This window comes from Thermobia domestica, chromosome 17 (assembly GCF_964235325.1).
Source record: "Thermobia domestica chromosome 17, izTheDome1.hap1.1, whole genome shotgun sequence".
Classification (NCBI taxonomy): domain Eukaryota; kingdom Metazoa; phylum Arthropoda; class Insecta; order Zygentoma; family Lepismatidae; genus Thermobia; species Thermobia domestica.
Window position 1 is genome coordinate 13,975,664 of NC_137470.1, and position 16,575 is coordinate 13,992,238.

The 16,575-nt window shown below is 36.2% G+C and overlaps 1 protein-coding gene across 1 annotated transcript in view; it reads right to left on the reverse strand.

The window, feature by feature from the left end:
• Window positions 1-3,061: 3,061 nt before the first annotated feature.
• Window positions 3,062-16,575, reverse strand: part of LOC145674673 (uncharacterized) — a 60,764-nt gene continuing 47,250 nt past the window's right edge. Inside the window, exon 5 of the mRNA XM_081744899.1 lies at window positions 3,062-5,364. Coding sequence (XP_081601025.1) covers window positions 3,749-5,364 — 1,616 coding nt within the window. The 3' untranslated portion in view covers window positions 3,062-3,748. The remainder of the gene's footprint in view (window positions 5,365-16,575) is intronic.

Consider the following 16,575-nt stretch of genomic DNA (forward strand, 5'->3'; position numbering starts at 1 on the left):
GGAAAACATCGAGTCGATAGGCAAGCTTCCCAAACCTTGATCAATGTCTTTCGAGTAATTGTTACAACTACTTCAATTCTCTTTTTTGGTACCGGCGGCACACACACATGATCCTTTATGAATCCCCACAGGTAAAAGTCGCATGGCGTTAGATCTGGTGAATGTGGAGGCCATGCGAAACAAATTCTGTCATTCAGCCCCTTGCGGCCAATCCAGCGGTCGGGTACAACGTCGTCTCTTTTAACGGTAGGCAGGCGCATGCGTGTGTACAAAACTGTTTGAGTTGCTCTTTCACTTGCTGTATTATTTATCAGTCGAAAATAAAAGACTGACTTAAATAATTTTAAAAATGCGGACTACTTTTCTTGTGAAGTCTTTATTTGAAGCCGACGTACTAAAATATCGTATCTAAGGTTGTAAGAATACAATCTTCTTTGAACATTAAGATATCTTAGGTAGATATAAGAAACGAAGATAAGTAGGTATGTTTCATCTGTCTTTTGAACATTAAGATATTTCACAGAATGGGAAGTTATCGAACTTTCAAATGCTATGATCTCATGACTTTTGCACATACAGTATGTATCAAAAGTCCGAAACAATAGGACAACTCGGTTATAGGTAAAGATACAGAAAAATGGAAAGTTGTTTAAATTATGCGGTTTTCAACCTAAAATGGAAGTTTTTCAATTGCACCTGGCATTTGCGTTTCTCACTGCTAAATGGAAATGTAATGTTTTCAATTTTGCAGGCTATTTCAAACAGAACGTAAGGTTACACTAAAATGAAACGCACGTTGTTATGTAAAGGACCTTAGAACACCTTAAATATTTTCCCCAACAATGCTCTATTATTGGTACGGTGAGAGCCGAAAGGAAATGCCCGTTGAACTTTTAACATTGCTTTATTATTTAACATAAGGCAGCTTACCAATATGGAGACTATGTGGCTGGTGCGATTGAAAAAATCCACCATTTTACATTGAGAACAACCTTTTTATCTTTACTTACAACGGAGTGCGCCTGTGATCCCGGACTTTTGATACACCCTGTGTACTGAACAACTAATGACGTGTTTGGGTTGGTTTGAGTAAGAACAGGAATAACAATACTTTAAAAATCTTTATATTTATCAATAATTCAATTACAAATATTTGAATAATTATAACTTCAATAGTTTACACAAAATACGTTACAGGAACTTTCCTTTCAAAGCGTATTTCTTTCAAGCAGCGTTATTCACGATTTCTACAAGGTTTCTAAATTGAACACTAATTAAACTATCAAATATATATTTAATAGACATAACATTTTTCTATCAAAACTAAGGAAGAAACTTCAGATCTATAAAACAATTAAAAAATATGTTACATAAATGAATATTTATAAGGAAGACAATAAGGTACTTTCCTTTATCAAAAAAACACTACATTAAGAAAAGTATTTCTGCAACGAGGAGGACACGTTATCACTAGGTATAAAATATATACTGATGGCACAATATTAATACTGTATGCGACTTTCTAAAGCAAAAATTACTTTGAAAAAATAAGCAAAAACTTGTAAATATTTGCACATACAAAACCCTTACATGTAAAAAAAAAATAAATAAATAAATAAATAAATAAATAAATAAATAAATGAATATTTGCCTCTTAAAACACATTACACAAAAAAACAGTTGTTTTAACTAAAATTCTCTAACTAGCTAGCTTTCATTAAGCGCAAATAATGTAATAACGGGTTACAACTAAAAATCTGCACAAAATGTGCGGAGTCATAAAGTAAAACCTATTGACACAGTCATCGCTATTCTTTGGTATGTTGATAGTACACTCTTTGTCTAATTCACAATATGTTTGCTTTCTTTCAGATGCGAAGTAACTGGTAGAAAATGGCATCAAAGGAAGAAGTCCTCCGTGCACGCATTGTAAATTTCCACGAAAAACATCACGAATTGTGGAAATCATATTGTGTGAAACACTTTGCTGCTGAAGGTGTGCCAAAAAGAACAATGTATGCGATACTTAAATCCGGAACAATAGAAAGAAAAGCAGGAAGTGGTCGAAAGACAGCAATTATGACGAATAAAAATAAACAGACTAAAAAAGATGTTTGACACGAATGTCAACATTAGTCAGAACGACGCAGCAAAAATCTTTAAGTGTTCACAACAATATATATCTAAAACATTAAAATCAATGGGAATAAAGCACGCAAAAAGAAAAAAGCTCCGTCTTACACAGACACGCAAATAAAAACTGTGAAATCAAATTGTCGTTGGATGGTCAGAAATTACAAAAGGAAAATCGTTTGTTTTGGATGATGAAAGTTACTTTAGCTTTTCTAAATCCCAAATGCCTGGAAATGACATTTATTATTCCTCAGACAAGCAACACACTCCTTCTAATATAAAATATAAAGGCAAGCAGAAATTTGAAAGCAAAGTGATGCTTTATTTAGTGGTATCGGATAAAGGTGTGTCGCAGCCTTATTTCAAGCCTAGTGGGTTAGCAATCAATCAAGATGTGTACGTGAAGCAATGTCTTCAAAAGATCTTAGTTCCCTTTATACGAAAATGTCATTCTGACAATAATTTTATTTTCTGGCCTGACAAAGCCAGCTCTCATTATGCGAGAAAGGCTCTGGATTACCTCAAGTCCCTAACATCCCTTTTGTGCCCAAAACCAAAAATCCAACTAACTTGCCCCAGTGCCACCCAATCGAAGATTTTTTTGGACAATTGAGTGACAAGGTGTACAAACATAATTGGAAGGCAAAAACTTTTCAGCAGCTTCAAAGAAGAATACGCAAATGTTTAAAAGAAATTGACCCAACTGGCGTCCAAACAGCCTGTGCGTCTATTCCAACACGTTTGCGGACTGTAGCTGATCACGGACCATTTCCAAAACGTCATTAGCATTTTCTTTTCTGTCTATGTATGTACTGTAAATAAACGTTAAAACATAGTTTCCATTTGTCGTCTGGTTGCTTTTATCTTAGCTCACATTTTGTGCAGATTTTTAGTTGTAACCCGTTAACTCAGGGGTATAGAAGCAAAACCTGCTAAATCCATTTTTCAATTTTTTCAGGATACGGAACAAAAGTGACTCCTTTATGTTTCAGAATTGCTGAACAATGGTTTTGTTTAGTGGTCACTACTTAGTGCCGATGAGTGAAATCAACCACTAAAGAAAACAATTGTCCAACAATTTGAAGACTCGCTGTAGAAAACAATGTAAGTGGAAAAAAAAAAAATACTGTTACAGTAGAGACAAAATATAGTAAATTGTGCCCAAGCGTTACAAAATAGAAAATACTATTGCTTAGAAATACTACCTAGCACATAACGAAGTATGAAAATCTACCTAGGTGAATAAGGCATAAACGTATTTAAAAAAATAAAATACGTGTAACAATATCAAGATGGCACTTACAGTGTCTTCAATTCTGAAACATAAGGGAGTCACTTTTGTTTCGTCCCTTGACAAAATTGTAAAATGGATTTAGCAGGTTTTGCTTCTATACTCCTGAACTGTTAGTTTTAAAAGTATGGCACATTTGACACCGACTCTTCCTTCGCCAAAATCTTGCATGTGTTCGATTTCTTTTACAGAAAACAGAGCTAGCTGAGACTTATAGATACCGGTAGTTCTTGTTTCACACGTACATGAAGTACTCATCAGTTTCAGGCTCTTTTTTAACGGTAATTTGCTTGTGGTTTTTATTCAACAGTGAACCAGGCACTTTCACCATTCTTCATCGTTAGAATTCGTTTCGATTTCTTCTTCAATTCTTACACCGGGAACGGATACGTTATTTGTTACTCCTATCCTTTGGGAATTAGTTTGGGTTTCTCGAGTCGAGAAAGCAGAAGTTCCTGTTGCCTGACTTTGTTCATTGTTGGTTTGATGGTTAATTTCTACATTGCTTCTGTGAGCTGCAAAAATCTGAGTAAGTAGCTCTTGTACCCTTTCCACAGTAAGCGAAAGATTATTATTTTTTTCAGCATCATTCACAGGGTATGTAAATTCTTTCTTTACATGCATTCCACAACGTGGACTTGTAGTCGAGACCTGGACTTCAGAATTGTTTTGGTTTGTTATATTTGCGTGTGGATCCACCACTGGTGTGTTACAAGAATATGACGCGTTTTCATTTTCCTGATTGTTCATCTGCCCTGGCACAGCCCAACTTCCAATGACCGAAGGAGAAGAAGTGGCTTGGGAAAAGGATGTGTAAGCAGTAAATGCAGGAGGAACATGGAAAACAGATTCAATACTACTACCGAGTTGACATCCTTTAATGGAAGGGTATTGAATCACAGAAGACGTATCCACTGGAAATTGAACGTTACGCAATATTTCGGTTAAACCTTTAATGATAAGTTCAATGACTTTGATTTTATTAGGTTCTACAATACCTGCAAATATCTTGCCTTTAAGTGTCTCTTTTAAGGTTTCCAGTAACGTAACATTTTGCCCACAAAGAAGTTCTTTGGATGAAAAAGGACTAACTTTTTCCATAACTAATGCCCTCGAAAACAAATTCATTATGTGGAGTGCAAAAGATCCTAATTGATCTTCTAAAGCTACAAGTAGTCGCAAAACTTTAATCAGATGTGGTTCATCCGGAAATTCACTGTCAATTGCGTTAACTGGCCCATTATTGTTTCTATCCGCAGATGTTGCTTGGTCATTTTCCTCAGTTGCTTTATTCTGCGTACTTTCGTGACCTCGACCATTAGTTTCGCTTTCATGTTCATTTATTACATTTCTGTTAAAGCATGCAGCACCCTGAGACTCTTTCGTGTATTGCATTACCATTGGGTCACGTTCAGCACGTCGGACTGAATCATCTTCTCTATCATTTGGAGATGAGAGGTCATCCTGTATTCCGTATTTTGCCTTTAAGTCTTTTTCTCTCTTTTCAAGTTTTTCAAGATAATTCTTCTTCAATACCTTGTCCCAATATTTCTCCCAATCAGGCGAATAGTAATAAGTATTCGGATCCTTACCTTCTTCCTCAAGTTGTTTGTGCCGTTCATTCCAAAATTTTCCCCACTCTTTCTTAAAATCAGGATGCAGTCCAGGTAACCTCATGCAGTCCTTATATTCGGTCTTCAGCTTATCCTCGAGTATACGTCGTTCATTGTGGTATTTATTCAGTCTCTCTCTTTCGGTTTTGTGCTGGGTATTGTTTGATGGCTTGGAACACTCTCTGCAGTTACGGGAAGGCGATTTTCGTTCACATATACTGCAATTTGATTCCGAGTCGCTGCTTGAAGAAAGGTAACGACTGGAACGCTTCCTACAGGAAAACTTGGACTGGCGTTTCTTGCGCTTTTCAACACGCTCGTTTGCCACTGAAAACAGGAAAAAATAAATAAAAAAAAAAAAAAAAAGAAACATTAAGGAATCAAAATCCAATCTGCAATGAATGCGAATGTTCTTCCTTATACAGTACGCGGCAAAACAAACAGTACTGAAATCACATCGTTGACATTTATTTATTTGTTGTACAAAGAATGAAACATAAGAAATGTTGCCAACTAAATGTTACTCAACACATATTGTAAATTTAAAAGGAATCGCGCCTGTACATCGTCCGTTCAAAATGCTAACCATTACGTCGCACACATTCTTCATAGCGGTCCTATAGCTTGCTGAAGATGGATTGCTGGAACGACAAAATAAATGACTGAATCTTCTCTCTTAACTCTGGTATAGTGGTAGGGGGCTATCTATTCGAAAAATTGCTTCCTTCAGCGTACCAGATATGTAGGCAGCTGAACCCGTGGGGTCAGGGGAGTGGAAAGGATATGGAAAATCAGTTTTACAGGAAATCAAGCAATGTTAAGACTCGTGGACAGAGGGGCAAGTAACTCACTCGCAATGTGGCCAGTATCTCCGTCTTGCTGCATCCATTGATGATCAGGGTATCTACTAAAATTCCAAAATGAAATTTCGTGGCTTTTTCCTGACCTTTTATTTACCAAATCATAAAATTTCGTAACACTCTCAGGAGCGAATTTGGGTGCGAATTAGGCCGAATTTTCATTCATGCGATAGAAGTGTGGTTTGCTTCCGATTTGATAGCGTCTAAAGACGACCATAGACATTTTTGGCGGTGATTTTTAATGTTTTATACAACAAAATTGTCCAATTTGTTCAGATAAAGAAATTCGTGACCCAAAAGCCAAATTTCTTGACTTTCATGACCGTTTTCTGATTTCGTGACTTTTTCGTGACCGATAGACACCCTGTTGATGTAGCGACAGATTTTTGATGTGAGAAAAAATCGCACGAATCATGCAAGAATGGGTCAATAATCAACTATTAATTGATGTAACAATCAAGATACACTTGATTCCATCACTGAACCATATGTTGCTGATGAAATCGTCATCTTCATATGCTATAGCTTCAGAGCAATACAGTAGATGTGCGTGCTTATCTCCTGCACTGAAATGCTGTCCCACACCGTATTAGCAGAAATAGTGCTCGAGAATAAGTACCTTCTCCTCTGTTCTGAGTGACATCTTCGCGCCAACTGCATACTACGATAATCCACACACAACTAAGCTCACATGTGACGCTCACATCTCATACCACATTGTAACTGCGTGCAATTCGTACGCGAATTTCACTACTCTTTGTTTTGCCGCATACTGTATGTAAGGTATAAGCAGAAATCAGATTATTAAAAACGGGTGAGACATTTTGAAATATGATACTGAAAACTACTACCTGCAAGCAAACGTCACCCAAATATCAGAAAATGTTACTTCTAGTGTACACCTAACATAGCTTACAACGAATTATTACACTTAATAGACCTAATGCCAAAAACTACTTAGAATAACCTTTATAATATTTTATTAATTTAATTCAAAATTCCTTGAAATACTTAGTTACATAAACTTACTCCAAACATACATGATATATGCTATACATTATACTAAGAGCCTTAGTGCATAACATAAGCATTAATAAACAAACAATAAGCATAAATAAAAATATACAGTAAACTCTTGTCAAATCGAATGAACGAACTTTGGGTACAATCGACAAAAATTGATCCGGAAGTTTAACCTTAATATGAACAGTTTACGTAGTTTAAATCTTTGATTCGGAAACAACATTCAGCGGGAAAGCAACTAAAGCTTGAGACCTTTTTTCGGCCTTCTAATACGCAATTAGGAGGAGTTTTTGTTATTAATATGGTATGTGCATGAAAAATTTTTACATTTACTTACATAGTACTATTTCAATCTGATATCCTATTTTAAATATTATTCGAAGTCAATTATCAATTTAACATACTTCACATTTTATGGACACTCATTCGCCCCGATAAGTCTGTTAGATCGAGGTTTATTGCAATAATTTTGTTGGATTTTCTTAGCTTAAATCAGGGATTTCCAACTTCTTTTGACTGGCGACATACCGCCCACGACATCGAGACACACCTAGGTTAGGTATTATAATATCGAACTCAAAGGCCACTACTTCATGATAAAAATAAGATGTGTCGCACATAGTATAGTCTCGTATGCTTTCTGTACGGCATAATACAGGAAGGTTGCAAATTATTTCACGACTTCAGAAGGCTATGTTCGCACTAATACTGAACAGAAATACATTATCTTAACGTCACTGGAAAGCGGAAGTTTTATTCTGAGTTTAGCCGCACTCAATCTGAGCCCCTGTATAATATGGCAGACATCATCTTGTGTTATTTTCATGGTTTTTGAGATTCTCATGTGTTTCTTTATTGAATCATCGAAAGCGATTAGATAATCACCGTGTTGTCATTGAGGTAGAACGTGGCAGCCCCCAAAGTAACCTTTTTTTTTTCTTTCTTTCTTACACTATCATAAGAAGCGTGTGCCTTGATATATTGGAAGGTTGGTAAATGCTACGGCTCGCGAATGAGAAGGAACAGAGGTTCACTTTCCAACAAGACGGGGCCCTTCCACATTGGCAGAAGAATGTCCAGGGTTACCTAAATCGACACCTGCCCAGAAGAAGGATTGCTTGTCCAATGACCGCAGAGAACACATTCTGCATATGGACTCCACTTTCACCAGACCTTACAGTGTGTGATTTATTTCTGGGAGTTTCGTCAAAGAAATGTTTACATTTTTCCACTTCCAGTTACACTGCCAGAATTGAAAAAGGCGCATTATCAGAGCCATTGAAAACGTCACATCAGACATGCCTAAGAAGGTTTGGACAAATGAGATAGCCGAAAGGAACGTCTGCCGTATTACACATGAGGCTCACATCGAGTGCAATTTAAAGACAAACCAAATCTTCGAACTTCCTTCTTCCCAATAATACTAATACCGTGCTGTATGTTCTCTATTAATGAAAACATAGCCTTTTGAGTTCGTCTAATAATTTGTAACCACCTTGTATTTATTACTAAATTCTAAAATTTCGTGAAATAGCACATGGGGCAGCGCGAAATAGCTATTGAGAATCCCTGACTTAAATAGTAGCAAAACCTCTACTCAATCCCACCTCCCCCAAGATAAAAACACTAAACTATTAAATAAATATTTTGCGATATGCACACGTAATAACTTAGTTAACTATGTTGGAATAAACAGAAAATCTACTCTCTCACGTGTTGGATGGTTATTCAACAATTGGTTTACCATTCTCACGACTGTTTTTTCTTTTGTTCTTGAGACTTTACTCCTCAAGTGCCGACTAAGGAATCATTTCCTGACAATTAAGTGCAAATATAATAATTAAAATATTTGTATATCTTGTCTTAATGAGGATCCACGCCGATTCCAATCAAATTTTGCAGTTAGGTATTACATATCATCAAGGTTGCCAACTGCCCGGTATTTCACCGGCCTGACCGGAAATATTACTGTTATTTTTATCAAGGCCGTTGACCGGTACAAATTTCTTACCAGACCCTTTATGACCGGTATTTTGAAATATGTAATCCAGAATAAAATATCAAACATTAAAATCCTTCAACGGTGCCTTTACAATACAAATTTCCGTTGTATTATATATTAAACGATATTTTTTTAATCTATGGCGTATTTTTTTTTATTTATTTAACATAAGAAATTTGATAATTAGATTTTATTGTGAAACATTGTTTTCAACAATAGAGACAGAACTGTATAATTTGTCATCATTGTTCGGGACAAATATAGCGATAAATTTAAATTGACCATCGCTTGGAAAATAAGTCTTAGGCATTTCGTTATTTGCTGCACTGTTTAATTTCACGTCCCTAGCTGCTGCATATGACAACTTTCCTTTAAAAAGCACATTCATTCCTGAAAACGGTCTCAACCATTGTTTTGTCTGTTAATGTCGACCCGGTGCCGAAACTTTCCAACACCTACGAGGATGGGAGTACAATAATGGTCCTTTGTTTCCATTAAGCTACTAATGTATCTATTAAGTTTATTAGTGCATGTACTAAGGATATGCAGATCACAGGTGGTAATGCACTTTTGTCCGTAATCGTACATTTTCTTCCCATGGATGGGTCCGAACAGAGATACTTCACACTTCGGCCTATATTATAGGGAATTTTGAAGGGGTGCCGGTAATTTTATTTTCCAGAGTTGGCAACTCTAGACATCATATAAGTAGATATATATATATATTTTTTCCCTGCGGATCCGTTCTTCCAGCCCAAAATTTGGAAGCTGACACCAAGAGCGCAGGAAGAATTATACCCAAGTGAATGAAATTGCACACAGATACAGTAGACGGAATTCGTTTTTTATATTTTACTTGACAAAGCGAGTGGATAGGGAACAGGCCCCCTCCAAACTTACGACCATGAATTATCAAACATAATAATAAAGTTAGTTCAGAAGTACCTAAAATACAAGCAACTTGTGATCAAACTGTCAACAGAGACATTTCGTATAAAATAAGGCATATTTTTTTTTTAATCTTCTGTGAAAAAATGTTATTGGGGCAAAAGCCGAAGGGTGAATTGTGACAACCAATACCACAAACACAGATGGAGATGACAGAAGGCAGTGAAACTGCGGATACATAATATACGTAAAAGAAAGCAAGGTGTGTTGAATAGTTACTCTAGCAAGATGGTTGAGGACCCTCGAAATATCAAGACATGTGAAAGCAGAAAAGACCTGACGCCAGAACGAAAGTATCACAAGCACGTGCACATGAGTGTAATTGAAAACACAGATACTGGAAATAAATTAGTGCATACGAGTTTTTATTTATTTATTTTTTTTTTATTTCCTACGGTAAAACGGTTCTAGGATGCACGAGTCACCCAAGAAAATACAGCAGCGTCAACCGTTTTATCAAAGAAAATACGGAACACGTAGTTCGTTATTTTACGTCTACTATATATGTGAACAATTTCCTTCGCTTTATTCTTTCAGGAAGCTGCTATCGACAATTTTGATTACAAAATGATGAAAAACTGGACGTAACTGTTTTTTGACACATGATACGTTGAAGTTATCAACTATGATATTTTATACGTATATACTGGGTGTATCAAAAGTCCGTAACCATAGACGAAGTCGTAATGAGTATTAAGATACAGGAAAAAATGGAAAGTTGTAAGTTGGTGGTTTTCACTCTAGAATGGTGGAATACAGGGTGAATCACACCATTCATTTGGGCTCCACACTGATAAGGCGCCTTATGCTAGATAAAAATGCAATGTTTCCGGTTCAGCAGCCTCTTCCATTGGGGTCTCTCAACAATACATTGTTAGGAAACGGAGTGTTCCTCATACAACAATGTGCGCATTTCCAGTGTCACTTTCACATGAGATTACTTCCGTCCGAACAGTCTGCTAAACCGGAAACGTTCCTTTTTCATTTAACATTTAAGTGCGAAAGCTAAACGGCTAATGCGATTCGAAAAAATCCACTATTTTAGATTAAAATCCACTTATTTCCAACTTTCCTCTCTTTTCATTTCATCGTATCTTTACTTATAACAGAGTTGGCCTATGGCCCCAGATTTTTGATACACCTTGTATATATTATTCTTTAAATTATGTAAAAACTGATTTTGGAAGATTATGGTTTGTTATCCTCAAATGTCAATATAATAATAATAATACATGGATGACCTGAAGCTATACGCCAACTCTCCAAGCCAACTACACAATTACAAGAAACACAAGGTAACAAAAGAAAAAAGAAAAGATGATATTGGTGTTGAACAATACCTAAGGGGATGGTGTATACTTTGTACCAAGTAGTTACCGGTGTCCACTGGCCAAACCAGTGACCACCGGTTACTAAAATTGTACTGTATGTATTCTAAAATGGCATTATTTTTTCCTATTAAATGAGATAAGATTTTTTAAAAAACTGTTTTCATGAAATTATTTAATTTTCAAAATTTCTCGTTTTTTTTTTTTTTTTAATCACCTTGTAGCAATAGCTTTTCGCTCTGACATCTGCATGAATTTAGGAGTAAACAAATGTAAGTCAGTACATCTGCAGAGAGGAAAAATAATAAACACCGACGCATTTCCAATTGATGATCATCACAAAATAGAACATTACAAATAATAATAATAATAAAACTGAGTATGACAGCCCATTGTGGGCTTGATCCTGCTTCAACGCCATCTGTCAGCGACCGGGTGAATTACGTCCAACCTAGCGAGAAGCACGTGATCAGCGCGCTGCGTCGCCCTGCCATTAAGGTTGGTGTAAAGGGACACGTTTTGCCGATAGATGTCACTACAGTCTTCGTATCTCTCTCATGTATTTTTTACCTTTCACGAAAATTTACAATTTCTCTTACAAATTTCGATCTAAAGACTTCAAACTTTTGGAGAAGGAACTTGATAACCTATCAAAGGCAACAATCCGTGCCGACTTCTTATGTTGAATTTTCTTCATTGTTGAAAGAGTTATATTGTTAAAGGTTTGGATATCCCTTTCAATAAACAAGCCATTTCAACAATGAAGAAAATGGTAATAGTGTACAACAGTTCCTCATCGTGTTCCGTACTCGAGGATAGTTCTTACTCTTGCACCACGTACAGAAATGGTGGTACGTCATGTACAAGTGGTAATAGAACACAGAAGAAACCCAAATCATGTTGTACTCACACTGGAATATGCAGTATGAGTACACCGTGATCTGCGTTTCTTATGTGTGCTATTACAACTTCTACACGAAATACCATCACGTTTGTACGTAATACAACAGTAAGAACTATGCATGAGCACGAGACATGCAATATGCGTTCAAGTCCCTCCATCCCCCCTCCCCCCACACACACAGTGAAATATAAAGTACAAGGGCACTACAGAGCCGCACATAAAGTAGCAGGTACGTACAGGTCTTCACGAAACCCTGTACGGAATGACCCCCAAACCTTCCTTTCTGTCTGCAAACACCGCTAGGCAATCACGCTTGACATGGTACTACTCCGTACACCTCAGACATTTGAACATCAGCAGTCGTGAAGAAAAACAACACGTAAGAAGAACAACAAAGGTGAATACAGGTTCGTTCTTTTTTATTTTCGTATCAGTCGATAAGTAAATGAAAGTCGCTTTGTTACCCCATTTTCAAGTTCCTAGATCCTCAATGAATAATCCGTAAAAGACTGAACTTCGTAAGTCCTCGGGAAATGATGAGGAACTGTTGTATACTATATCCAAGAAAATTTTAAATAAAAAATCGGCACGAATTGTTACCTTCGATAGGTTATGAAATTCCTTTTCTAAAAATTTGAAATCTCTAAGTTGAAATTTGTAAGAGAAATCTTGATTTTCGTGAAAGGTAAAAAATACATGAGAGAGATACGAAGACTGTAGTGACATCTATCGGCAAAAATTGTTCCTTTAAACTAGTCTTAATCGGCGTATTAGGAGCTTCCTATATCTAGTGGCCGTCAAGTCTTTCACTCACATGATTCCCCAGTTTGCCTCACGACGCTTGATGAACGCCGAAAATTGGGAAACACCAGCCGCGAATCGAACCCGGGACACGTGAGTCCAATACTCGAACCAGTAGACTACGGTGTCCTCAGAACACTACAACAACCTGGAAATAATGGAGCCTCGAGGTATTGAACACAACACAATGTAACGCACATTGCAGAAAAATTTCTAGTCAAGAATTAAAGCGATATTTAGAACTCAGCTTACGAATGCTAACAAAGTTAAAGCCATCAACACATTTGCAGTACCCCTCATTACATACTCATTTGGCTTAATCAAATGGACTGATACCGATTTAATTGATTTAACACGAATGATCCGGACTTTAATGACAGAATTCAAAATGATACACCCAAAATCTGCAATAAGGCGAGTGACATTCCCCATAGAAGAAGCTGGTCTTGGCATCGCAAATATACCAAAACTCCACCAAGAATAGATTGAAGACCTTCGTCAATATTTCACCAACAGAAAAAAAAAAAAAAAAAAAAAAACTTCTGTTTCATGTAATATGTGATCCAGACACAAAAGCTACACTAATCCATCTAGCCACCACACAGTTCACCCAAAACTATGAATCAGATGAACAAAAACATAGCAAGCGGAAGTCAAAAGAACTCCATGGAAACTATAAGAATCATTTAGAGGACAGGAACATAGGTAATCGACAACCAGCTGCCTGGCTCAAGCAAAGTGGACTCTTTCCTCAAACAGGATTTATGATGGCCATGCAGGACTGAGTGATACCAACCTCAAATTACTGTAAATACATATTGTAGTAAGAAATACCGGATGAAAAATGCAGACACATATCACAAACAATTGAACACATCACAGTTACATGCCGTGTAATGTCTCCCACAGACTATCTAAAAGACGCATCAGTTTTTAGCATATAACATGGAACTAATCACCGGTACCAAGGGCAGTGCGAAACTTGTGTAAAGATCTGAATACGTTAACAAAGGCTAATATGTTTGTTGTGGGAATACCATAAAGACATGACCTTGCAGAGAGTTCATGTGTAAATATACTACTGAATTGTACCAATTGTAAAACAGCAAAGGAATGTAAGTCCTTCCCAAACATACAGTACATTGGTTTGCAGTTCCTAGATAGGTCACATTTCACAAGACATGGGCTATATTTAAACAGCAATGGGAAGTACTTTATGAGTAATAAATTTGCTCAGCTCATAATCTTACAGTCTACTGCCTCAGGTGATGCAATACCTCTAGTGCATGCTAATTTTTTAGATCAATAGAATTTAATGATGCAGACAGTAGAGACCTAACCAAAAATCTGCAAGCGGTTATAGCACAACCGCCTAATGTAAAACAAAGCTACTCTATTAAAGTGGGCTACTTAAATGTTCAAGGATCAACAATAAACATGTAGTTTTAAATGCCTTTGGGAATCATAATAATTTAGATGTCTTAGGTTTAAGTGAACATTGGCCCAAAGAGGATGAAATTGTTTTTAATAAATTAGATGACTATGTACTTGTTAACAGTTTCTGAAGAAATCACCGTGCTCACAGTGGGATAGCTATTTTTGTTAGAGACAAGCTCTCACTTAAGTGTAAAAAAATTAGACGTTGACTTTCTATGTACTGAAATCGATTTCGAGGCCACAGGTATCGTTATTGAGTTGATTTTGAGTTTAACATCCCGTTCAGCAGCGAGGCTATATGAGACGTGGACCTACTGATTAACGTGGAATCCGAACTACATGAGCTCCCGCCGGGAATCGAACCCGGGTTTCCCACGCCAAAGGCGCGTACGCTAACCGCTTAGCCACGAAGGAGCTCAGGTATCGTTATTGATTGTCTTAAGTTGGTTTTCGTATCACTATGTAGATCCCCAAACGGTAATTCAATACTCTTTCTAGATAGGCTCGAGGAACTGCCAAATTTATTGAGTAGGCCTAGTTTTAGAAATTTTAAGATAGTCATAGGTGGTGATCTAAATTTTGATTTTCACCTAACAACAACAAAAAACAGTGTAGATGAATTAAAAAAAAAAAAATGTTATGGCAATTTAATTATAGTATTACAAATATGAAGCCAACACGAGGCCTAGCTTGTATTGATAACGTATTTGTAAATTTCAATTTATGTCAAACTCCATATTTCCATTTTCTGAACTATGTATCCATATTTCCATTTTCTGATCATGATTGCGCATGGATAAAATGGATAACGCACTATTAAGTAAGGAGGTTCACGCCTTGTTCACAGAATGTAAAATAGTCGTCTCTAGGCCAATCACGGATGGTAAAATATCTGAGTTCAAAAATTCATTCTGCAACATGAATTGGTTTGAATTGCTGTCGAATTACAATGACTCTAATGCAGTTTCTGAACGCTTCTTGAATTTATTTCTCTAAAACTTTGACATTCCAAAGAGAATTTGTAAAAGTTAATCAGAGTCTACTTAAAAGCCACAAAGAAAATAATTCCAGCTGGTATACCCCTCAACTTTACTCAATGAAGTGACTAAGTCAGCCTATCTGAAAACTAGGAAAACATATAAGCAAGTTGTTAAAGAAGCGAGAAAGTAGTATACTTCGGCAAAAATCGAATCGTCTGTTAATAAGTGTAAAGAAGCTTGCAATGTAATTAATACTATAGTTAAGAGTAATCGGGACTGCGTTTACTCCCATCCAGAAGATTTTAGTAATTATTTTGTGAACTTTGTAGATGAAGTACACAATAATATTGACAAACCTGATGTAACGGCAGTCAATCTAATGGAACAACCTGTAAATCCTTTAGAGGATAATTTTGTATTTAGTGTTGATGTTTATGGATTATCGAGTAATGTAATTAAAATTAAAAGTTATTGATTGTATTGTTCTGCCGCTTACCTATTGCATTAACCAATGTCTAACACAGGGAATCTTCCCCGAAGTTTTAAAATTATCACGAGTTGTGCCTGTCTATAAAAACGGGCCCGAAAATTGCCCATGTAGTTATCGACCAATTTCTGTGGTACCAGTCTTCTCAAAAATTCTTGAAACTGTGATACATATGCAGTTATGTGATTATCTTGATAAGCATAACGTAATTAGTGATTCACAGTTTGGTTTTGTAAAGGGTAGATCTACTGTTGGAGCGATCGATTCGTTAGTAAAGAAGGTTACTAGAGGTTTTGAAAACAAGGATTTTGTTCAGGCAACATTTTGTGATTTAAGCAAAGCCTTTGATTGTGTTGAACACACAATTCTCCTTAAAAATTAGCTTACTACGGTATCAAGGGTTTAAGTTTTACATTATTCAAGTCTTACTTAAAAATCCGTAAACATTTTTTTTTTTTTTTTTAAATAATAATAAATCTGGTATTGCATCAGTTAAGTACGGTTCAGTACTTTGGCCACTTTTATTTTTACTAATGATAAATGATCTACCTTAATTTTTATCTTCTTACTCTATACTATATGCTGACGATATTACCTTCCTAAATACTAGTCCTGATCTTAGTAGACTTAATTCTATAACTGAAAATACATGGGATCAGGTTGTGATTTGGTTTAAGGCTAACGTTTTTTACTTAATGAGAATAAAACTCAAAATATGACTTTTAGTCTAAAAGAAGTGATTGTTGAGAATTACTCAGCATGTGCAAA